General features: G+C 47.0%; 1 protein-coding gene across 2 annotated transcripts in view; it reads left to right on the top strand.

The window, feature by feature from the left end:
* COL26A1 (collagen type XXVI alpha 1 chain) overlaps nt 1-25,804 on the top strand; it is a 176,349-nt gene that overhangs the window by 49,035 nt on the left and 101,510 nt on the right. The window contains exon 3 of one of the 2 annotated variants that reach the window (XM_037814975.1): nt 16,311-16,408. In XM_037814975.1, the coding sequence (XP_037670903.1) occupies nt 16,311-16,408 (98 nt within the window). Of the gene's footprint in view, nt 1-16,304; nt 16,409-25,804 lie in introns of both variants that reach the window. The other variant, XM_037814974.1, reaches the window with a different exon arrangement.

Genomic DNA, 25,804 nt, shown 5'->3' with positions numbered 1-25,804 from the left:
ACCATGGGTTCACACCCACGGGGACTTGGATTAAGATAAAGAACGTGCTTGTTGGGGTACATAATTCAACATATGACAAGGAGTTTTTTTTAATTGCAATTTCAACTTCCTTAATAATTACAGAGCTACTCAAACTATTTCAAATTGGGTGACTTATGGTAATTAGTGTTTTTTTTTTTTTTTTTTTTGAGGAACTGGTTCATTTCATCTAAGTTGGTAAATGTGTGTATAGAGTATTCCTTTATTATCCTCTTGATGTCTGCAGGGTCTGTAGTGATATCCCCTGTTTCATTCCTGATACCGGTAATTTGTGCCTTCTTTCTTTTTTTCTTTATCAGTCTTGCTAGAGAGTTATCAGTGTAATTGACCTTTTAAAAGAACCAGCTCTTTGTTTCATTGATTTTCTCCATTGTTTTTCTATTTTCAGTATCATTGATTTCTGCTCTTACTTTTATTATTTCTGTCTTTCTGTTGCTTTGAGTTTATTGTGCTCTCCCTCTACTTGTATCCTGAGGTGGGCTAATTTAGGTTTTGGAAGGATCACTGTGTGGAGAGTGGGCAAAGCAGCAGGATGGTGGGGTGGAGCAGGATTACGGCAGCTCCTGCTAGGACAATTGCTGGGGAAGTGGAGAGAAGTGGGTGGATCCGGAAGCGTCTGGAAATTGAGATGTCTGGAGTGTCTGATCATTTAGTGGGACAATCAGGGATAATGCCTCAACTTTTGGTTTGAGGAGCTGGCTGGCTGGGCATGCCGTTCATGGAGACGGAGACACCAGGAGGTGGTCAGGCCTGGGGGATGGAAACCAACAGTTCTGCTTTGGCCATATGGAGTTCGAGATGCCTCTGGGGCTTCCATGTGGGGGTGTCACAGGGGAGGTTGAGTAACAATGTCTGGAGCCTCACTCTTCTGACTCGGGTTTGCTTTTCCTCTTTGGCAGCCACTGGGGACACAGGGTGGAATAAGTAGAGTACACTCAGGAGTGTCTGTGTGGACCACCGGGTCTTGTCTGTGGATGGAAACAAACGTATTTGCTCGAGATGGTGAGAGAGAGGGAGTTGCTCATAAGTACGTTCCCCATGACTGGTCCAGCTTCCATTGCTTCTGGCTTTGCTGCTCGTTCCCAAGGATAATCCCAGCAAACACTGGGGAAGGGCTATTGCCCAGGCCATCAGAGTTGAGATATCCTGGAGAAACATTTATAGTTGAGTATGCTAATAACTTTCCCAGATTATAGTTATCTTCAGGGAATTTTTGGATTAAGTATTTGAGAATTGCAATTAAGGCTCACAAGTGATTTTCTTTAATGAAATTTGGATGTTGAAATAAATGCCGCCTTCTATTTTTCTTTAAAAAAAAAAAAAAAGTCTGGAGTACCAGAAATAATCAGTAAGGACATGTCGTATTTCATCAATTCTAAGATGCCATTGGTTTTAAGAAGCATATTATTTAATTATCTCTACAAATGCTGCTAATTAAACTATAACCCACCATCAACTTGTAATACGAATCCTGGTTTCAAAGATGGTAGCCATATGTGCCTGCTAGAAGGGAGGAAATGTGTGATTGATGGTATGTGATGGTATTTAAACCTGGGGGACTGGATGAGGTCACCTTGGAGAAGGGGTGCTGGCCCCCAAAGAGTCCTGGGCACCCCAACCTTAGAGTCGGTGCTAAGGACGAGGAGCTGGCTAAGGAAACCGAGAATGAGCGGCCAGAGAGGGAGGCTGTCAGCGGGGCTGGGTGTCCTGGGAGGGAGCCCTTGGAGAGGGAGGGAGAGCAGATCTGTCCCAGATGCTTCCAAGAGCCCCTGTGGGATGGAGGATGGGCGGTGACCATAGAATTGGGCAATGTGGGGTCACCAGGGACCCCGACAAGTACAGTTTTGGGGAATGGTGGGATGGAGGCCGAAATGGCGTGGATTGAGGACAGACTGGGAGGTGAGGAAGTGGGGGACTGGAAAAATAGAAAACTCACTCAAGAAGTTTTGCTGTGAAAGGAACAGGGAGCTGGGGCTTGGAAGGTGGAGGGCAGCATGGGGTCGTGAGATGTGTTTTGTTTGTTTGCTTTCAAGTTGGGAGATATGGAAGCATATTTGTAAACTGCTGAGAAAGATCTGGAGGTAGAGGGACAAACGGATGGTGTGGGCAGAGGATGTGCACGAGCAGAGAGCAGAGTAGAGCAGAGGACGTGAAAAGCCAAGAGGGGCTGGAGTGGGAGCGGAGTGGGGGCTGGGGAGGGGAGAGAGTCGGGCCCTTTGTCAGAAGCAGCAGAAGGAGGGAAGGCAGAGAGTGGATTTGGGGGTTTTACCAGATGGGGGTTCACCCACATGACACAGGCTGTCTGATTCCAGGTCTGACTCTTTTCACCATATCCTGAGTGCCTCAAAGGCAGGATGACACATAGTAAGTGCTCAAGAAAGATTCATGAAATGACTGCATCCCCTTCTTGTTAAACGTAAAAAGTCTATAATACAGTTGCTTCCCATGCAGATTTTCCCATGCTGGGTATTTTTTACACTGGATTTTTGTAGTGTGTGTGAGCCTGTCGGTGGTGGGGGAGGCATGGAGGGGAGCCAAGCCTCCCAGGCAACTAGCGGCATCTGGTCGTCTGCAGGAAGCGGGGAACAGCGGCCTTGCATCAGGTTTTCACATCATTAGTTCGTTGGTTCAGTTGTTCATTTAGAATCGATCCAGCAGCTAAGCGCCTGGCGCTAGTGAGCAAAGGACACGGGGCCCTTAGATGTTAATCAAAGAATCGCAGAAGTGGATGTGACAAGCCAGTATTGGGGTTTCCCTGGGGGAGGCCATTTGAGCAGAAATCTGCTGCACAAGGGGATTCCATTAGGGCGGGGGCTGCTGGTGGGGTCAAGGGATCCCCGTGGAGGAAACAGCCCCGGGGTCTGGGGCAGACACCAGGGGCAAGTCCCCGTTTTACTGGCCCGGTGGCTCTGTCCCCATCTGGCTCCTCGGGGCGGGGGCTGGGCTGGCAGACCCACCCGTGGGGACCCTTTGAGCCTGATCTTGAGTGCCCGGATGTGAGACCACCTAGGGATCCGAGGCTGCAAGCACAAGCCATGCTTCCCCTCTCTGTGCCTCAGTTTCCTTTTCTGGGAAATGGGGATAGAACCTTTGGCCTTGCTTTTGGGTGGATGCCACGTGCCAGGCTTGTGCCTTGTTGGTTGTCAGGTGTTGTCACGATGCTCTCTTCCCGTCCCTGAGCTCCTCCATCCGCTGCCGGAGGGGCTGGGCTTGGGGCCAGGGCCTGGCTTCGGGGGCCTGATAGATTGAAAAGGACGAGTCGCAGGGACGCGGGGGTTAAGTTTCCCAGTCCGGGCCTCCCCTGCCCGCCGTCTCTGGCCCCACCAACAAGGTCTGCTTTGATGGCATTAGAAGCCAACATTTTCCAGATGTGCCGAGTGGAGGGGTTTGCTGGAACTGTCCCAGGCGGCATCTGCCTCCTCCCTGCCCCCCTGCCAGACGGCCTCCCCCTCTGGTTGGGTCGCCTGCTGCTCTGGGCTGGATTTGGGCAGGTCCACGGGAAGCCCTGGACGTCGGCGCTTTCTTAAACGAAGCCTTTCTTCCGTCCTTCTCCTCCTCAGCCCGGCCCGTTTGGATTTAGAAGCCCCCCAAAGCTGCCCCCACCCCCTCTGGGCTGCATCCACCTCCCACCATCCCCCGCCCCCAGAGGCCTGGGCCCACTGCTGGAGCGCGAGGACCCTGCCCGCTGGCCCACCCTCCTTCCTTCTGGCACTTAAGAACGACTGGTGTGGTTTGGGGGGAGGCCAGAGGCCGGAGACCCCCACCCCCGCACTGCAGAACTGCGGTGGGGCAGCCCGTCCCCCTCCCTGCCTGCCCTCTGCTGTTAATCAAGAGATTAATATTCTCCAGCCCCCCTCTCTGAAAACCCCACTCCTGTTTCCTGTCGAGTCTCCAGCCTGTCTCCGTACCTCCCCGTCTGCTCCTGATCTTGGGGGTCCCTGGTGAGGAAGTGGGGGCCGGGCCTGTGAGGCTGAGGTGGCCCAGGGAGGGACGAGGTCTCTGGGTTGGTGGAGCTATTCCGTGTTGGGGAGGCCTTGGTGAAGATGGGGTCCGGTCACCCACCAAGGACCTCAGGGTCCCAGTCTGCTCCTGCTCTCAGGGGTCCCTGGTAAGAAAGTGGGGGCTGGGCCAGGATCGGAGGCCTGTGAAGCTGAGGTGGCCCAGGGAGGGATGGGGTGGCCGGCCGCCCCGGAAAAGGTCTCTGGACTGGCAGAGCCGTTCCGTGCAGGCAAGGCCCTGGCGAAGGCAGGGTCCAGTCACCTGCTGAGGGACCTCAGGGTCCTGGGACATCGCATTTGGGGGCCAGAGAGTCATGGCCTCTGCTTGCATGCCTCTGATGACGGGTGCCTCACCCCCTCCGGAAGCTCTGTCCTCTTGTGACCCATAGGGCTGCCTTTGGGGACACACAGGACACACAGGCACCCCTTTCTGGGACAGTCATTGAGTGTGACCACAGGACTGTGGCCAGGGGTAGCCTCTGCAGGCTGGACAACTGGGGCTGCTATAGCTCCTCCAAGGACCTGACTCAGTCTTGCATCCTCCCGGAGGGTTCTGGAGGAGACTGCGGAGGGTGGGGAGGGGGCAGCCCCCGGTATTGCTGAACTGATGAGCAGACGGCCTGCCCCACCAGGAACCCCCATCAGTAAGCCTCTGCCTCTGTGCAACTGGGAGTCCGACCCAGCACCCCCCTCGGCCTCAGTTCCCTGCTCCAGGTGGGGCCGTCCGTCCCTGTCTCGTCCCTTTCCCAACCTGCAGCCCCCTGGCTCGCCTTCCCGCTTCCTGTCACTGCCCTTCCCACAGACGATCTTCCTCAAAAAGGAATCTGGTCACTGCAGCCCCCGGGTGGCCCTCCCGTGGCCGGAGGGGTGGCCTGCCAGGTGGGGACACAGGCTCCTGTTGAGGGGCGGGAAAACCACATCAGGGCTTCCATTTACATTTGTTTTTCTTTGTAGATTTTTACTGTTTTAAGATTAAAACCCTGTATGTTCATTCATCAACTACCTTCCTCTTCCGTGTTATTCTTGGCACTCAATAAGAGTTTTAAGTCTATCGTAGTTTCACATTCTCAAATTAGAATATAGGATTATAAAATGTGCATAAACATTGTGTAAATAGCATATTTGGAAAGATGACACTTTCATACCAGAATTTTACATAAGAAGTAAACGTAGTGAATCAACCTTCCTTTTAAAGTCAAGCGAGAGAAAACTCAAGCCCTGTGCAGTTTTTAGAATCTAATGGGACATTGTAATGGGCCGTAATATTGGCAATATAAATAATTTTAAATATTGGAGATTGGACTATGGGAGGAAAAGATGTGCATTTCAGATGTTTCCCATCTTTCAAAAATTGATCAATATCAAAACCACTTGTCTATGGGCCAGAAAATATTCTGGCGTAAGTCAGTTCTGTCAGTAGACGAGGTCACAGTGACGTGTGTGTTAATACTTTTAGACTTCTGCTTTTCCAAGAATAGAAGCAACACGTTTAACAAGTCCACTCGTCCCCAAATCCTTAAACTCAACATTGTAGGCACAGAGTGTAATCAAACCAGGGATGTTCTCCAACTGACAAGCAATAGCACAACTATGTACTCAAAAACACTGCCTAGATATTCTTTCCTATTTAATCAAATGCTCGGTGGCCACAGGTTTAGCAGCCTGCATTAGCTGACATTAAATGCATTTTTTTGTGCCACAAGTCCATCTAAACTTCCTTTTAAGTACTTTTAATATGTCCAAGAGAAAACACCTGCTTCAGGTTTAATTAGGGTCTTGACCTATAAGGACATAAAGTCCATTTTAACAATGTTGACTAAAACTACTGCTCGGTTCACCGAAGAAAAAGGACAGGAGAAAAAAAGTAAATCACAACAAACCTCTTTAGGTCAGTTAAAGGCCATATCTCTAGCTGGGATATTAAAATAAATTAGTCTCACCAGCCCATAATCTAAAAGTTAATGCCACTGGTAACAATCAACAGCAGGAAAAATAAACCTGCTAACAACCAGCCCACTCATTAGCAAAAAGCAGTTTAACTCAAATACTGACACCAAAGTATAAACACTATCTGACCAAACTGCCCTCAACCACCAGCAAGGAGGAGAAGAAATAACTGCTTAAAAAAGCAACAAAAGTTTAAGTATTTTTTGCAAGGATAGCAATGGTGCCCAGAAGGACTAAAGGTGAAGTGAAGGCAATACTTAGGGATTAGCATCTTGCAAATGGTCTTTAGAAAACCCAAAGTACCACAAACATACTAACTTGTCTATGAATTAGAGAACAAGATATTGCTGCTGCTTCTTTTTGTCTTTTGAAATATCAAATATTTTGAAGGCTCTGCCTTTCAATGTGAAAGCAGGATGTTTTTAAAAATTAGCTAAAAAACTTTGAAATTATTTGACACCCCAATTTTTGGGACCATGTATCTTAACCGTGAAACTGAACATGCCTATAACTTCTTTCTTCAATGAAACCACCTCACGAAAGTCAGAAAACTAAAACAATCCAAACATGGTTAATGTTCAAAATCTTTGAAAGTAGTAAAACTTTTAGAGAAAAAGGAAGGAAAGATAGAAAGGAGAAAGAAAGAGAAACAAGAATAAGAAGGGGGAAGCTTTAAAAGAAAGAAGGGCTAAAAATCAATGGGCCTCTCTTTTATTTGGCAACAAGCAAGTGCGAGAAAGTTCATTTGTAATTTGTTCAGTTGTCTGTTTTTGCACATCTGTGTTCTGGCCAGAAGGGACTGAGGTTTTTCTGCAACACACGAGCATCTGTGGCTCTTTCCTCTTATAATAGTTCTCCTTTGTCTCAGTAATCTCAAAGCCAAACCTTCCTGTAGAAGTCAATTGCCGACCCACTGCTTATCTGGACGTGCAGATAGATGTTGTCAAAAATGCCATCTTTTTCACGGATGTTTACGACATGATTTAACATTTTAGTTCCTAGTCCCAGTCTTTGGTAAGGGGCCAGTCCTCCTAGCGTCCTGATGTAAAGTCTTCTGATTCTGTGAGTGATCTGCACTACAGCTTGCCACACCTACTGCAGTGTCATTGAAATAGGCAAGTTTTGCTAGGTACATCCTTGTAGAACGTGTCATTGTGGCTGACTGGAAAGATGACTTGGTTTAATCTCTTCAACTCTTTAATATATTGTAGTGTTGCATCTCCCAGCTCGATCCGGCTACCTTTCATCTTCCCCATCTACTGAGGCCATCGTCAGCTGCAGCCCTGAGCTCTTTGCACCCTCAGCTCCGGCCATGCAACCCCACAAGCCTCCAAGTACATTTTAATCTACAAAATAAGAGCAAGACTAAGCCCTACAGATCTGGGATATAGGCCAAGGCAGAAGTGCACTTGTGTATGTTTGCATCAATATGCAGATATTGCAGGCACAAGGCTATTTTACTGATCAGGAGCATGATCCAAAGGTGGGACAGCACTGGCAGGGACCCAGGGCTGAGTTGGGGCCCCAAACTGCCTTCAGGGCCACTCACAGCCTGGTTCCTGGGGGCTGTCCTCTCTACACCCCGTCTGTTGGTCAAAGCGCTCTGGTCCCCAAATGCACCGGGGCCATTGCACCACCTCCTGGGCTCTCCTGGTGCTGGCTGTCCCCTCCCCTGCCCGGCTCAGCAGATCTCCCTTGCTGCCCCTCCTGGTGGGTGACCGTGCCTGGCTGTCTCACTGCTGCAGCCACCAGGGTCCACGCTGACCCCAGCCCTGCACCATGCATTCCTCCAGGGACCCCCTGTATTTCAGTCGTTCTCCCAGCTCCAGGACCAGCACTGCACTGGGCACCCACTGTTCGTCGATTGTTTCATTCATTCCACCAGGGCTTACTCAGTTCATGGGATGGACCACACCCACCTTGGATGCAGCCAGAAGCTTAGAGGTGGAGACAGACATTAGACAAATATATACGTGGGTCTTTAATTAGAAGGGCGGCGAGTGCTTGGGAGAAGGTAAATCGAGTGGACCAGCCTGCTGTGGGGCTAGTCTAGGAGGACTTCTTGGAAGAGGGGGCACTTCATCCTGACTCTGGGGGGCTGTGTACGGGTTAGTTGATGTCCCAGGCAGTGGGAAGAGCAGATGCAGAGGCCAGGAGGCGGGAGGAGCTCCACCTGACCCGAACGGAGCAAGCGGGAGGCAGCTGAGGGGGACAAGTAGCGGGACCCTGCCGGGCGGCGTGATCCTACCAAGGATTTGATTGTGTCCTAAGATCGAAGTGAAGCTTTGAAGGGTTCACAGAGGAGACTGTGCTTTGAAACCATCTCTCGGGCTTCTGCGTGGAGACCCATTACTGGGGGTGGGAGCAGAGGCGTGGGACCCCTGTTCGGAGGCCTTGGCAGCTGTCCTGGAGGGAGATGTTGGAGGAGGATGGAACAGGGTGGGGTGAGAAGAGAGCAGCGGGCAGGCAGCAGTTACACCAGGAGGCAGAACTCCCAGGGCTCAGCAACGGGAGGGGAAAGAGGTGTGTGTGTGTGTGTGTGTGTGTGTATGAAGGTTTCCGTGTGTGTGTGTGTGTGTGTGTGTGTATGAAGGTTTCCGTGTGTGTGTGTGTGTGTGTGTGTATGAAGGTTTCCGTGTGTGTGTGTGTGTGTGTGTGTGTGTGTGTATGAAGGTTTCCGTGGATATTTATTGAGTAACAACCCTTGTTCTTGAACTGGCCAAGTGATGGACAGGGAAGTCCCAGGATCCGCCCTTCGGATGAGCAAATGCACAGAAATCACAGTCCCCGGAACTGGGCTGAGAGGTGGGGGAGAGTTGTATTTGGAGACCCTCAGGGCAGGAAGGAACTGAGAGGCCAGTGCATCTCAGCCCAGACTTTCCAGGGGCCCCACAGAGGACAGGGACTAACCCCACAGCTCACAGAGAGTAGAGGAACCTTGGAATTTGCTGGAAACAAAGCAGCCAGAGAGCTCTGGCTCCTTCCCACCTGGCTGTGTGTTTGCTTCCCTCCAGCCTGGGCCATCCTTGGGGGGCTCTCCAGCACACACTTCCCAGCTCCTCACTCGCTGCGGGAACCCCAGCAGCCTCATCTGACTCTCAGGGGCTCCTGGAGGAGGAGTGGGGTGGCAGCTTATGGGAAGAATGGGGCTTTGGATGCGGGGTCAAGGGTGGTGGGAGGCAGGTTCCAGGCTGGCTCCTCCACTTCCCGGTGGTACAGGCAAGTCGGGGCTGTGCTGTCTCCAGCTGCACAGCCAGAGTATCTGCAATAAAACCTACGGCAAACATCAGACTTAACTGATGAAATACTGTACACTCTCCCCCTAAGTTTGCAAACAAGAAAAGGATGTCTATCATCACTACTTCGGTTCAGCATTGTAGGTGATAACACAAGAAAAAGATATAAAAGGCATACAGATCCCAAACAGTCAGAACTCTTTATTCTAGGTGACTCTGTTGTGTACCTAGAAAACCCAAAGGAGTTGACAAATCCACTACAAGAACTAGTAATTGACTTCACTAATAAGTGCATTTTGGTACAAAATACAAGGTCAGAATAAAAAAATTGTATACCAATACACTAGCAACAACCAAGTAGAAACTGAAATGTAAAGAATCCTCTCCACGTGCAATGGAATTAAAAAGCAATAAATACCTAGGAATACATTTAACAAAAGATGTGTAATACCTCTACGTGGAAAACTGTGAAATGTTGCTGAGAAAAATGTAAAAGCCCTAAATAAATGGAAATTTATGCCATATTCAAGGACAGGAAGAATCCTTATTATTAAGATGCCAATTCTCTATAAATTGATCCATAGATTCAATGTAATCTTTAATAAAACCACTGTGCTGGTTTGGATGTATTATGTCTCCCAAAACTCCATATTCTTTAATGCAATCTTGTGGGGGCAGATGTATTAGTATTGATTAGGTTGGAATCTTTGGATTAGGTTGTTTCCATGGAGATGTGACCCACCCAACTGTGGGCGATAACTCTGGATGATTTCCATGGAGGTGTGGCCCCGCCCATTCAGCATGGGTCTTCCTCAGTTTACCTGAGCCCTATAAGAGCTCAGACAGAAGGAACCCAGTGCTGCTGCAACTGAGAGACACATTTTGGAGATGGCCATTGAAAGCAGACTTTTGCTGACGCTTTGAAGATACTTGCCCAGAGTTTGCCCCAAGAAGCTAAGCCTAGAGACATTTTGGAGATTGCCATTTTGAAGCGCAACCTGGGAGCAAGCAGATGCCAGCCACGTGCCTTCCCAGCTAATGCAGGTTTTCCGGATGCCCCCTTTTCTCCAGTGAAGGTACCCTATTGTTGATGCCTTACCTTGGACAATTTATGGTCTTAAGACTTTAACTTTGCAACTGAATAAACCCCCATTATAAAAGCCAATCCATTTCTAGTGTTTTGCAAAATGGCAGCATTAGCAAACCGAAACGGTCACAGAGGTATTTTTTGCAGAAATTGATAAGCCATTTATAAAATGTACATGGGAATACAAAGGACCTAGAATATCTAATAGCCAAGACCATCTAGAAGAACAAAGTGGGAGGAGTTATAGTACCTGATTTCAAGACTTACTATAAAGCTACTTTGGTTATTTGATTTCCAACAAAGCACTAAAATAATGCAACAGGGAGAGGAAGTCTTTCAATAAATGCTTCTAGAAAGACTGGATCTCCAAATTGAAAAAATGGACATTTACTCCTACCAAACAAATCATAAAATTAAAAAAAAAGATAAACTGGATTTCATAGAGATTAAAAACTGCTAATCACCTTTTAAAAAATGAGAAAGGCAAGCTACAGATTGGGAGAAAATATTCACAATACATATATCTGGCAAGGTTCTCATATCCAGAAAAAAAATATATAACCTAACATTTTGTTACAAATCAATAAGAAAAAGACAAAGAACCCAATTTAAAAGTGGGCACAAGTCTTAAATAAAAGAAAGTTTTATTTCACAAAAGAAGATTTCCACATGACTAATAAATATAAAATGTGGCTCAATTTATTTAGTCAACAGGAATTGCAAATTCAAACCACAGTGAAAGACTACTACACATGTACTAGAATGTCTAAAATGAAGATGACTGACAGTATCAAATGTTGACAAAGCTACGGAGCAACTGGAATTCCCATACAAGCTGATAGGCATTTAAACTGGTTCGACCAAATAGGTTTTGGAAACCTGTTTGTAGTATGTACCAAGGTAGAAAGTATTTCTATCCTGTGACCCGTCGGTTGCATTCTTAGGTGTATACTTGGAGAACTGAAAGCGTATGCTCACAAAAAGACTTGTGCAAGAAAGTTCATGGCAGCTTTATTTATCAGAACTCAAATGGAAAACAATCCAAATGTCCACCAATGGGAGAACGGACAAATGGTTGTCTATTTATATAATGGAATATTATTTAGCAAAAAAAAGGAACCAAATACTGCTATACTTAGCAATGGGTGAATTTACAGATGGAATGAGATGAGTTAAAGGGGGTAGACACAAAAGAGCACATACTGCAGGATTCTATTTATATGGAATTCTGGAACAGGCAAAACTAATCTACGGTGATAGAAATCAGAATAATGATTATCTCTGGGGGAGAGGATGGGTAATTGAGGTAATTGACTTGGAAGGGGTGGAGGGCATTTTTGGGGTAATGGAAAGTTGGCATACATACAGGCAAGAATTCATGGAGATAGATAGAGGCTAGATTTACATATTTTACTGCAGGTAAATAGTATTTTAATTTTTAAAAATGAAGAAAAAGCATTCTGTTGTAACGGAAGTAGTGAGTCTGGTGCTTTCCTTTAAAGCGTTCGACACAGCATGATATGATTATACAACTAGTATTTGTCTCTGGAATTGTGGTGGCCACACCTGCTGCCTTCTCTGTTGTATTCCCAGGGCCTGGCACACAGCAGGCCCTCGGTATTTTCCCGAGATGTGGGGAAGGTTCTGCAGGCTGGGGAGCTTGCATGTGCAAAGACCAGGAGGCAGGAAAGAGATTCCACGGAGGTGGGAATGAGAACCTGAGCTGCCCATGAAGCTTGTGGTGCCACGTGGAAGGAGCTGTGACTGGCGGTGGCAGAAGGAGGTGGGATGGAGAGCCCTTGTTTGCTGACCTACAGACTTTGGTCTTTAGTCTATGGGAGCCCTAGAAGGTTTGGAGAGAGAGCAGTCACAAATTTGGATCTGTGCTTTAGAAAGATGACTGAGTGTGCAGACTGGAGCCCGGCAGCAGGGGCTGGGGGTTCGTTGTGGGCCTAGGAGGGCGACGCTCCTGCAGGTCCTTGCCCGGGTCGGGAGGTGGCCGGGAACACTGACCCTGCCCTGGGCATTCAAGTGAGACCCCCGGGACGCCAAGCTGAGCCCCGGCCCCTTGGGCTGGGGGAGCAGCGCCACCTACTGGACGCCGCCGGTATCTGATGGCTTTGCAGGGATCAGCTCTCGGAGGAGCCCCAGGCTCCCAGAATGAGAGGCAGAAAGAGACCTTCTCTGGGGTTTGAGCTCTCCCTTCCAGTTTGAGGGGGCTGAGATGGGTACACTTGTGCAGATGTAGGACGGAAAAATGTTCCCCATCCTGGAAGCACTTTTGCCTGGATTCGGTTCCTGGTTGCACCTTCTAGTAAGTTACTTAACTTCTCAGGTCCTCAGTTTCCTCATCTGCAAATTGGGAATAATAATAATAACCCCGTTAGAAGTGTTATGCATCAATATAGGTGAAGCGCTAAGGACAGTACCTGGCACACAGGGAGTGCTTGAGTGATGCTATTGTCACCATCGTCATTATTAAAGGCATGGAGTGAAGAGAGAATGCCTGGAACATCTGGAAGGCTCAAAGGCTGTAGGGCGAGGGGTGGTGTGGGGGGTGGGGTACGTGGAGGGGCCGGGCCATCTGGAGAAAGGCTGGTGCACACGGCTGAGCAGCTCAGACTCTCCTCGAAGACAGTGGGGGCGGGCAAAGGTGTGATGCCAGGCGGAAATCAGCCCTGCACTCTGCCGGCCCAGCACCCGGGCACCCCTTCCAGCTCTGGAGAATGTGCCCCCAGGCTGAGCCCCCCACCCAGCATCCCTGGTCCCTGTGTGCTCCTCACCCTGCAGACTGGGAATTGGGCTCCGAGGGTTAAGTAACTTGTGCAAGTTCACATGGTGAATGGGGCAGAGCCTGAATCCCGGGACCTGTGCCCCGCGCCCAGCCCCCCACCTGCCCCCAAGGCCCTGTCCCCACCCCCATCTGTCCCCAGGTCCCCACACTTCATCGGCCCTGTGTGCTGAGGTTGTGGGAGGGACCCATTTACAGCATCTGCTGCTCCCAGAGGGGCACCAGCAGAAAGCAACTTGACCCTTTCCCTGCCCTCTAAGTCAGCTGGGTGGGCTCTGTAGCTTTCCTCATCTCTCTTATTCAGAACAACAATCTCATTTCAAGAATTAATTTTACAACCGCCATCTTTCATCTAAATGAAAGGCTGGGAGGTCTGCAGTAGGCGGGGGCTGTGGGCCTCTTCTCTCCTTCCAATTTGCCAGATGCTGAGCAGGGCCCCTCCGGGAGAAAAGGTGGACTAGAGAGAGGCAAGGAGCAGGAGAAGCTTCCTGGGCTGGCACTGCTGGGATCTGGCTTCGGAGGCCCTGGAAGTGGCTGGCGTGAACGGCTGGCACCACTGTGGGGTCTTCTGGGATCCCCCAGCGTGGAACACACCCAGCTGGGGGTGATTCTGCTTGGCAGGCTCCTGGGCTCAGGAGGGGCTGCCTGCTCATGACTCCCCGCCAGCCCCGACTCCCCGGGGGTCCTGCTTGCTGCTGGGGGGGGGGGTCTCCACACGCTGGGGGGCCTCTCTTGAGCAGGGTCCTTCTTAAGTCTCCTGCTTCCTTTGGGGATGATGGGGTTCCACATCTGGCAGACATCAAACATACACATCTCCCACCCTGCCAAGACGGGGGCCAGCTGCTCCCCCTCATTCTCAGCTTGTCCCTGATTTGCACCCCGTGCCCCTCAAACTGCAGGGGTCTGCATCACACTCTCTGCAAGGTTGTCTTGAACTTGGGGTGGAGGAGAGCGTCCCAGCCCCTCCTCCCCTCCTCTGTGGTGCTCTCCAAGGAAAGCCCCGCTCAGGGCAGTCGCAAGCCCGATGCCTTCTCCACTCTCTTTTTTTTTTTTTTTTTTTGGCTTTTTTAAAGGGGGTTTAGTATGTTAAAAACTTACAGTTCTATGGCCATAAAAGTGTCCAGATTAAGGCATCAGCAAGAGATTCCTTCACTGAAGAAAGGCCAGTGGTGTTCGTAACATCTCTGTCAGCTTAGAAGGCACATGGCTGGTGTCTGCTGGTCCTGGATTGTGTTTCTGCTCCTCTCTCAGCTCCTGTGTGTCCTTAGCTTAGCATCTTCAAATGTCCTTCTGTTGGCAACTCCAAGCATCTCTGAGCATCTCTGCCAGCTTCCAAGCACCTCTCCAAAAGCGTCTCTCAGCTGCTCTTGGGGCGTTTTGTCCTCCCTTAGCTTCTCCGGAGCATTCTTTGGGCTAGTATCTCAAAGCATCAACATCAGTGTCAGCTCTTAGCTTCTCTCCAAAATGTCCTGCTCAGCTGCTCTGGGCTCCTTGTTTGTCAACTCTTTTATAGGACTCCAGTAAACTAATCAAGACCTAATCTGAATGGGTGGGGTCAAATCTCCATGGAAACATTCAATCAAGAGGTCACACCCTAATAAAAATGATTCATAAATCTGCCCCCACAAAATTGCATTAAAGAATATGGCTTTTGGGGGGACATAATATACCCAAACTGGCACAGAGAGGGAATGGCATATGTAGGGTCGTGAGGCGAGGCATTTGCTTCGCTGTCCACTCTCTTTTACGTGATGTGGGACTAAGAACCGGCTCCCCAGGCTGTGGCATTTCTATGGAGGGTCTAGCTCCCTGCTTTGGGGTGCTGGGCATTGGTGGCCTCTGCAACCTCTGCTGCAACTCTGGGAGCCAAAGAGTCTCGTGTCAGGCGCCTGGAACACGGCCACGAAGCTTGCACGTGGGAGGTGTGAGTGCATTTATTATGCAGGTGGTGTGCCTGTGTTGCTTGGACCCAGGGTCCCCCCAGGCCACTTGCCATAAGGAGTGGTGACACTGATGCAGTTGCTCCATCACGCCCCCTCCCTGTTGAGCTCTTCCAGGTGCTTCCTGGGGGGCATTGAGAGCCCCAACTTTCAGGTCCCAGCTGTGGACACCTCCTGGCAACATCCTAGCCCCTCACCTGTAGAAGCCACAGCCATTCATCCACCTCTTGGACCTCCAGGGGGGAACTGGTCTGTGGGGATGTCGGTGAAACATGAATGAGAGGATTTTTTTTTTGTGTGTGTGAAAAGAGAAATTAGTGTAACAGAATTTTTCAGATGTAGAGCACTGTTTCCACAATTCAAGAAGTGTTTGGGTGTTTTCCTGTCAACAGTGCATCTCAAAACATCGTGCCCACAGCTCCCAATTGATTCATAATCTTTCCATGCACCTATTAAGTTGCTCTGAGTTAGCAGATTTAAATTTTGTGAAGTCATGCCGTTTGGTTTTAAAGAGGTGATTCTGCAAACTAGAGCAAGCAGCAGTTATAAAGGATGTCTGTAAAGTGAACGACACAAGCCGAATTTAGCCCCCTTGTGAAATTTGCTTATGTGTTTTATATTCCCATTCTTGGAATTTCACGAAAGAGATTTATGAGATATTTGTAAGAAAAAATGTCAAAACTGTAAGAATGTGACATCTTACCCTGGGCCCCATGGCATTTCACAGGAGCTTTTTATTGTTGCAGTCGACCCCCTGCTGTATTGCAATTTTCCATTACAGTGTCTCTCTTTTCCGTTAGGCTTGCGATTTTCTCCAGGGCAGTAATCTGTGACCACAGCATAGCACATGGTCAGTGGTCAATAATAATTATTATAGGAATCCACCAAAATAAACAGCGATTGGGAGAAAGTTTGGGGTTCAGTGACGTGGGTGAGGTTGGAAGTTGTGCAGGGCAGATCCTAATGATCATTTCTATTACCTTATTCGTTATCATGGTCAGTGTGCCAGACATTTTTCCACCATAGGTGGTCGTGCTTGGGGAGTCCAGGAATGCAGAGCCGGAAGGGGTTTTAGGACATGCCTGAGACAGAGGGGGCTGGTGACGAGCTGGGGTGGGGAGTGGGCGGGAGGGGGAGATGGGGGTAGTGATGGTGAAGGGGGCAGCGACTTCCACTGCCCCAGCCAGGTGGGCTGCCCTTACAGGAGTGGGGCTGGGGCCTGGGGGTGGCGGGACTTGGCGTGCCCTGACGCTGTCCCTGTGTTAGTTACAGGACTCTGATCAGACCGACGTACAGGGTGTCCTACCGCACGGTGACAGCGCTGGAGTGGAAGTGCTGCCCCGGGTTCACCGGGAGCAACTGTGATGAGGGTGAGTCCTCTGGGGCGCAGGGTCGGGGGTCTCTGGGTGCTTCTGCTCCCCCTCCCCTCTCCATCACATCCTCCTGTGGACAAGTCTCCCAGCCAACTCCAAAGCAAGGCCAAAGCAGGCCACCCACCCCTACCCTGGGCACTGAGGTGTGGGGGGGTCCCTGTTTCTGAACCATGTGATTCTTAGCCCCTGGTTGCCACGATAGGGGTGGGGGTAGCGTCACGGGCACTGGCCAGGGGAGGGGGCTTTGATTTATAGCCTAGCTGTTCGCTTCTGGCTCCAACTCACCCGAGCCCTGGAGCAGGTGGAGTCAGATATTTGGGCAGAGGGAGATGAGAACCCCCCAGCCTTGAAGTGTTGCTCAGCTGCTCCCTGCCCTTCTGCCCTGCTGGGGCTCAAAGGGGGCTGGGATGCCAGGGCCCTTCCTTCTGGAGTTCCCCGGGGTCTGGGCTCAGCCCAGTTCTGGAGCCTCTGGAGCAAGGGGCAGCCCCCAGAGTGGGGCGGAGGTAGTCGGGAGAGAGGATCTCTGCCACACACAGCCAGGGGAGGGGTCCTGCCTGAAGAACAGGCCTGCAGCCCCCCCTCATTCCCTGTTCTAGCTGGTCAGTCCGGAAGCTTGGACGTCAGTTTTGTGTCACACACAAGAGCTCTCTGCCACCTTGACTTTCTGACAAAATCATTCTCCTGCACCTTTTAAAAAAAATTACCTGATTGTTGTGTAGTTTTATTATGTGTATACTTTTATTGTAAGTGGCCTAAAACCCTCTGTGGCTTACAAATAGCCAGAAAATAATAGCAGGCATCGTGATAATAATATTGGTGATGTGTCACGGGCCTGTGGGCCGAACAGAGCTGTAGGAAGAGTCAAACAGACGCTGCCCTTCCTGACTTACAGAGTGCCTGGTACAGGGAGGGCGGGCGGCCTGCGGGGATGGGCCACGCTTGTTGGGGGCACGGGACTGGACGGGTGTGTGTGTGTGAGTGTGTGGATGTGCGGGGAGCCCGACTTCCCCATTGGCAGGGCCGCTGGACGTCAAGACTTGACCACTCGCAGCTCACGCTGGGTCCTTCCTGGAGACCTGGGGCCCTCAGAGCTGGATCTCGGACATGCTTTTCCTGTCGGTGCCCTGGCTGTGGGGCGAGGTGTCTGTTCCCTCCGAGATGGAACAGCACAGACCTGCCATCTAGACGCCGCAAGATGTGATTGACCTTCCCTTCGGTAGCTGGTTGAGCCCCTTTCAATGGCCGGGAATAAATGAGCAGCACTAGGCTCCACCAGGGAAGGAGTGGGGGGCCCCTCTCTTGGCTTGCCATCGAGGCCTTGTCTCCTGCCTTAGGAGGGCTTCTGGGCCCTTCTTTTAGCTCCAAGAGCCTCTGAGCTCACCCGCCCTCCATCATTGCCTCCGTTGACTGAGAAGGAGGGTTTTCATCCTGTGGGATTGTCTGATTCTTCTGGTTCTTTGAGCCCCTCCCTCCCTCTCCTGGAAACCACTGTGGTCCTTAAGCATATATATTTTTCATGTCCCTTCATAGTCTCTTTGTTAAATAAATGAATGAACTGATAGATGACGTATAAGGCTCAGGATGCTCAAGTTGTAATTCTTATACAAGTGGACAGTGAGCATGTGTTTTATTTAACTCAGTTGATGAGGGAAGCAGCAGTATGATAAAGCTGACTCAAAAGAGGATAGAAGAAACTGATTATCTGTATAACTATATCTGTATCTATAGACGGCTCGATCTTCTTCACTTCTGACACCCACTACAGCTGCAGGCTCGCTGGAAACTGTTATCCTCATGGTTATGGTTTATTACAGCCAAACGATTCAGATTAAAATCAGCCAAGGGAAGAGGCCCATGGGGCAGAGTCCGGGCAAGTTCTCGTGCGAAGCTTCCTGTTGTCCTCTCCCAGTGGACGGCACTGATTTCTCCCAACAGCGTGTGACAATATGCATGTGGCATTGCCAGCCAGCGAGGCTCCCTGAAGCTCAGGGGCTCAGTCACGTGGCTAGATGTGTCTGGCTGCGGTGCGGCTCATCTGTTTCCAGCCCCTCTGGAGGCCGAACTGGTCCTGCCTGGCCCAAGGCCCCCGAAAATCGCGGTGTTGGCATAGACTCTGAGGCATGGCCCAAGTCCGCCAGTTAAACAAAGACACTTTTAAAAGGCAGGACATACCAGGGGCACAGAGATCGCCTCCCAGGAGCCAAGGGCAAAGGCCAGGCCTCTTGTGGGGCAAGGTCAATTCCTTGCTACCCTGTACATACCTACGTGCATCCGTACAGACATACACACATACATGTATATTCCTGAAATGAAAGCAATCACTACAGGACAATAAAAACAATATCTTTGGGATTATCTTCTCTATTGAACAGAAATCATTTGCATCGTTCCGGTTTTGTACAAGTTACCCTCCAACTTGGCAGAACCTGGATGCTCGAAATGAGATTCTCCTAGAGGCCAAATGACACTTGGTGGGTGGAGTTGGGGGCAGGGAGCATTAGACAGTGCCCTGGTGTGACATCAAAAGGCCAGGCGGCCACCTTTTTGGTTTATACCAAGTCTGGAGAGTTCCTCTTGCAGACTGAACGGAGGAAGCCCAGCATTTCTTGGAAGGGCAAACGCTGCTGTGGGGCGGGGGGGGGCTCTGCCATTGGGGCAGGAACAGGTTCAAGCACTGGGGCAGGGCTGCCCTTTCTGGTCCAGGGGGAGGTCTCAGAGAAGGGGGTGATGGTGATCTGGTCATTTGCCCCCCAAGGTGCCTCCCCCGAGGCCTCGGCATCTCATCTCAAGAAGAGCGTTCTTATCCGATAAACCACATCCCTATCAATTATCTGAGTTTCCTGGGCACTTTATTAAGAGTTGCCAACACCTCCCAGGACACCCTCAGCCCCAGAGCCCCTGCCAGCCCCTCCCTGGGCACACCCACCTTGCTCAGGACGTGGCTCCACTTCGGGGCCAGGTGAGGCTTGCCCCTTGCAGGGAACCTCGGGGTCAAGGGTCCTGAAACTCCACCGAGGGAGACTGGCAGTCAAGACTTCCTGGGGGTCTGAGGGCCTTGGGACTGGCAAAGGCTTTGCATCCCGAGTATGAAACAACAAAGAGAGCGGGCGAGGTAAGGGCAGAGCCTTCCTGGGATGGCTGCGGGGAGTCCTGCACCCGTAATTCTCCCGGTGTTCATTCCCGCCTCTTTGGAAACACCTCGGGGTCCAGGAGGTGCTCATCAATGGTTTTCATTTTATTTCAGATGAGGCACCTTCGGAGAAACTTCCTTTCCTTTGCCTGTGTCTGGTCTTCCTTCTAAGAGTTCAGGATCCTCTGGTATTTATGCCTCGGGGCTTGTAACTGCCTGGAGGTAGTTGTTTCCTGCCTCTTCTCAGGCTCTTCTTCCTTCTTGCCCCCCTTTTCTTCCTCCCTGAACACCCCAGGAATGCAGGTGTTAGGCTTGGGCTTATTTCCCCTCATATGTGTCTACATATCCTATGTATCGATATCTGTAACTGTAGCTACATAGCTTGAAACATTTTTTTTCTTATTACAAAAACAAATGCTTGTTTCAGTGCAGAAAGAGTGGAAATGCTCATAATTCCACCTGTCAAGGTGACCTCTAGTCTCAGTTTGGTGAAAGCCTCCAGACCTTTTATTGTGCCTATATGTCGGTTGTACGGACTTGCTGTTCAGGAACCTTCTTTTTCATATAAGTTACCACCAGCATCTCTCCTTATCAATAGACAGCCTTCTACAATATAAATTTTTTGCGGCTGTGGAATCTGGGTGCACACGCTTTATTAACTAAACCCCTCCTACAGGATACTTAAGTTGCTTTCAATTCTTAATTAACATTGCTTAGAACATTTTTTTTTAAACAATGGAGGTAAAATTTGCGTACACTGAAAGGCACAGGTCTCAAGTGTACAATTTGATGAGTTTTGATAAATGGGTACACATTTCCATCACTTAACAGAAAGTTCCCTTGTACCCCTTCCATTCAATCCCCACCCTTCCTTAGCAACAATTGTTCCAATTTCTATCATCATACACCAGTTTTGCCTGTTCTTGAACTTCACAGAGAAGGGATCATACTGCATGTGTTCTTTTGTGTCTGGGTTCTTTCACTTAATGTAATGTTTTTGGTACACATTGCTACATGTGTATCGGTAGTTTGTTCTTTTTTATATATAATTAATTAATTTTCAATTGTAGTAAAATATGCATAACATAAAAATTATTTTAGCAATTTTATGTAGACAATTGCGTGACATTAAATAAATTGACAGTACTGTGCAACTTTTACCACTATCTATTTCCAGGATATTTTCATCACCCCAAACCAACACTTGTACTCATTTGGTAATAACTCCTCATTCCCCCATCCCACCTCCCTGCTAACCACTATTCCTCTTTCTGTCTCTATGAATTTGCTTATTCTAAGTATTTCATGGATGAGAAATCATACAATATTTGGCCCCTGTGTCTGGCCTATTCCACTCAATATGACATCTTCACGTTCATCGTTACAGCATGTACCTGTGCATCACTCCTTTTTTATGGCTGAATAATATTCCTTTGTATGGAGAGACCACTTACCCCTTCATCTGTCGATGGACAGTTGGGTTGCTTCCATGCTTTGATTGTGAATCATGCTGTGATGTCTACTGGTATACAAATGCTGAGTCCTGCTCTCAATTCTTTTGGGTATATACCACAGAGTGGAATTGCTGGGTCATATGGTAATTCTATGTTTAACTTTCTGAGGAACCACCAAACTGTTTTCCACAGTGGCTGCACCATTTTGCATTTCCACCAGCAATGTATAAGGGTTCCTGTTTCTCCACATCCTTGTCAACACTTGTTATTTTCTAGTTTTTAAAAATAAGAGCCATCCTAGTGGGTGTGAAGTGGCATCTCATTATAGTTTTAATTTGCATTTCTTTAATGGTTAATGATGTTGAATATGTTTTCATATATGTACTGATCATTTGAATATCTTTGGAGAAATGTGTATTCAAATCCTTGGCACAGTTTTTATTTGGTTTGTTTGTCCTATTGTTGTTGAGTTGTAGGAGTTCTTTATATATGCTGGATATTAAACCCTAATCAGATATATGACTTCCAGGTATTTTCTCCCATACTGTAACTTGTCCTTTCACTTTCGTGATAATGTTCTTTGATGCATGAACGTTTTTAATAACTTTGATGAAGTCCATTTTTATCTATTGTTTTTCTTTTGTTGTGTTTTTGTAGAATTGAAAAATCCGCTGTCTACTACGAAGTTCTGAAGAGATTTCCCTATGATTTCTTGTTAGAGTTTTATTGTATTAGCTCTTATATTTATGTTATTCATCCACTTTAAGTTAATTTTTATATATGGTTAGAAATAGGAGTCCGTGTTAATTCTTTTGCATGTGGATTTCCAGTTGTTCTAGCACCATTTGTTGAAGAGACTATTATTTCCCCCATTGAATGGACTTAACAGCCTTGTTGAAAATCAATTGACCAAAAATGTGTGGATTTATCTCTAGCCTCTCAATTCTAGTCCATTGGTTTATATGTCTATATGTATGCCAGAACCACACTGTTTTAATTACTATAGCTTTGTAGTAAGTTTTGACATCAGGAAGTGTGAGTCCTCCTAGTTGTTCTTTTTCAAAATGGTTTTGGCTATTTGGGGTTCCTTGCATTCCATATGAATTTGAGGATCAGCGTCTCCATTTCTGCAGAAAAGCTGCAGTAAGTTTGATGCAGACTGCACTGAACTTGTAGATTGCTTTAGACAGTATTGACATCTAACAATATTATGTCTTCCAATCCATGAACATTGGTTGTCATTCAATTTACTTAGGTCTTCTTTAATTTCTTTCGGCAATGTTTTGTAGTTTTCAGTATACAAGTCTTTCACCTCCTTGGTTAAATTTATTCCTAGGTATTTTATTCCTTTAGATGCTATTGTGAATGGAATTGTTTTATTGATTTCCTTTGAGATGGTTCATAACTGTTGTTTAGAAACTCAACTGACTTCTGCATTTTACCTTGTATCCTGTAACTTAGCTGAATTTGATTTTTAATTCTACTAGCTTTCTTGTGGATTCTTTGGGATTTTCTATATATAAGTTCATGTCATCTGTGAATTCAGTTAATTTGACTTATTCCTTTCCACTTTGGATGCCTTTTATTTCTTTTTCTTGACTGCTTGCTCTGGCTAGAATTTCCAGTACAACATAAATAACAGTAGTTAACAGTGGGCATCCTTGTCTTGTTTCCTGATCCTGTGGGGAAAGCTTTCATTCTTTCACCATTGAATTTGCTGTAAGTTTGTCATAAATGCCCTTTATCATGTTGAGAAAGTTCCCTTCTATTCCTAGTTCTCTGAATATTTTTTTTGATCATAAAAGGATGTTGGATTTTGTCAAATGCTTTTTCTGCACCAATTAATATGATCATGTGTTTTTATCCCTTCATTTTATTAATGTGATGTATTATTTGATTAAGTTTCTTATGTTGAACCATCCTTGCGTTCCTGGAATAGATCCCACTTGGTTATGGTGTATAATGCTTTTCAAACACTCTTGGATTCGGTTTGCCAGGGTTTGGTTGAGGACTTTTGCAATGATATTCACAGGAGATGTTGGTCTGTAATTTTCTTTTCTTGTGCTATCTTTATCTGGCTTTGGTATCAGAGTAATGTTGGCCTCATAGAATGAGTTAGGAAGTAAGCTTTCCTCTTCTATTTTTTGGAAGAGCTTGAGAAGGATTGGTGTTAAATCTACTTTAAATGTTTGGTGGAATTCAACAGTGAAACCAGCCTCCACAGCCCCAGTGATCTGAAGCAGCTGATCAAAAGCAGTGATCAGCAATCAGGCAACACATTCCAGGATTTTGGAGTCCCAGACCCTCATAGCCCACCCTGGCACCAGCAAGCTGCCCCAGGACCCCGGGCTGCAGTCCCCACTACTGCCTGCGGATGTCAGATGAGGGGTGGTAGCCACTGCAGGGAGGGTGAAATTCACCGAGATTTTACCTCCCTCTTCCTCCAGCTCTTCCCTGGATGTTACACCATGTTCCAGTAGACTCCAGAGTTCCAAAATGGTTGATTACGACAATTACTGCCAATTCAATAGTTGTTTTGGTGCAGGGCGTGATTCCTGGATCCTCCCATTCCACCATCTTCCTGCAATCTTCTCTTAGTTTATTCTTTCTGTTGCTGGGTATTATCCCTTCGTATAAATAACCACAGTTCTGTTTATCCCTTCTTCTGTGATTAGATATTTTGTTTGTTTCTAATTTTTGGCTCAGTGAATTAAGCTTCTCTGAGCATTCTTGTGTATGCATATCTGTAGGCATGTTTTTATTTTTCTTGGGTAAATCCTTAGTTGTGGAATTGCTAGGTTGTAGTGTATGTTTAGCTTTATAAGAAACAGCTGAACTATTTTCCAAAGTGGTTTTACCATTTTCTACTTCCACCAGGGAAGTATGTACCAATTGTTCTACATCCTTGCCTTGGCGTTGTACATCTTTTTAATTTTAGCTCTTCTAGTAGGTTTGAAATGGTGGCTCCTTATGATATCAATTTGCATTTGCCTCACGGGTATTTTTGTGTATGCCTGTTTGATGTGCTTACTTCAGCCATTCTTATATCTTTTTTGGTGAAGAGTCTGTTCAAGACTTTTGCCAATTTTTAATTGGGTTGTTTAATTTTATAAGAAACAGTCAAACTGTTTTGCAAAGAAGTTGTACCATTTTACATTCCCACTAACAAAGTTTGTTCTAATTACTCCACATCCTTGCCAACATTTGGTGTTTTTGGTCTTTTTAATTTTAGCTGTTCTAGTGAGTATGAAATGGTGTGTAATGGTGGTTTTAATTTGCAGTTCCCAGATGATTGTGTTTTTTTCCACAAGCTTTATAGGTTTACCTTTATGTGCTGTGGTGGCTTGGAGCCATGTACCCCAGAAAAACATGTTCTTAAATGTAATCTGTTTCTGAGGATGTGAACCCATTGTAAATAGCACCTTTTGAAGAAGTTACTTCAGTCAGGGTGTGGCCGAAATGACTTAGGATGGGTCTTAATCCTATTACTGGAGTCCTTTATAATTAGAATCAAAGTCAACAGAACTTGGAAGAGAAAGGAGAAGCCAGGAGAGGCTTCCATATGCACTGTCATGTGACAGAAAAGCCAAAAATCAAGGATCTCTGGCAGCCATCTCCAGAATGCCACAGTCTTCTGGGAGAAAGCATTGCTTTGATGATACCTTGGTTTTGGGCTTCTCCTGCTCTCAAAACTGAGCCAATACGTTTCCATTGTTTAATCCAACCCATTGCATGGTATTTGCTTTGTCAGCTTGGAAACTAAAACATGTGATGGGAGGTAGGATTGCTGTTCTTTTCTTTCTTTCTTTCTTCTTCTTCTTCTTCTTTTTTTTTTTTTTTGTTATGGCTATCTAGGTATTCTAGTACCATTTGTTAAAAAGACCTTCCTATCCATGTGTAACAGCCATGCTACCATTGTGGAAATATCAATTGAATCTACATGTGTGGACCTATTTTTGGACACTGTTTTCAGTTCCATTGTTCTGTTTGTCTACCATTAGAACAATATCTCACTCTGTTGATTACAATGGCTTTGCAGTAAGACTTGAAGCCGTGTAAGTTCTTCAATTGTTTTCTTCTTTTTGAAAGACTCTTTTGACCACTCTAGAGCCTTTGCATTTCCAAATAAATTTTACAAGGAACTTGTCAGTGTGTACCAAAAATGTACGTTAGATTTACGATTGTGATGAATTTTTGTATCAATTTAAGGAGAATGGGCATTTTAATTGTAAATCTTCTGATCCATGAACACAGTATAGTTCTCCATTTATGTGTGGACATATGTTTTCATTTCTCTTGAGAAGATACCTACGGTTGTAGGTTAAGTCTATGTTAATTTTCTACGAACATTTCATTCTCTTTTCCTAAATGGTTGGACCATTTTGCATTCCTATCAGCAATATACGAGAGTTCTGGTTACTCCACATTCTGGCTAATATTTGTTATCTTAGACTTTTTAGTTGTAGCCATTCTAGTGGATGCATAATGTTATCTTATTGTGATCATAATGTGCATTTCCCTGATGACTAATGATGCAGAGCACATTTTCATGTGTGTTATTTTGTTACAAATATATGTGCATTGATAAAAGTTCCTGTTTAGGTCTTTTGTCCATTTTTTAACATTTTGATTTTTTTGTCTTCTTATTAAGAGTTGTAAGAGCTCTTTAATATATATCTTGAATACGACCTCTTTGTCAAATGTATGTGTATTGTGAATATTTTCTCCCAGTCTGTGTCCTGCCTCTTTATTATGTGAAGAGAAAGCATTTTTAATTTCGATAAATACAAGTTACTTTTCCTTCTATGA

This window comes from Choloepus didactylus, chromosome 21 (genome assembly GCF_015220235.1).
Source record: "Choloepus didactylus isolate mChoDid1 chromosome 21, mChoDid1.pri, whole genome shotgun sequence".
Taxonomy (NCBI): Eukaryota; Metazoa; Chordata; class Mammalia; order Pilosa; family Megalonychidae; genus Choloepus; species Choloepus didactylus.
The sequence above is the reverse complement of the archived record's forward strand: the minus strand, read 5'-3'. Positions and strand labels throughout refer to the sequence as shown.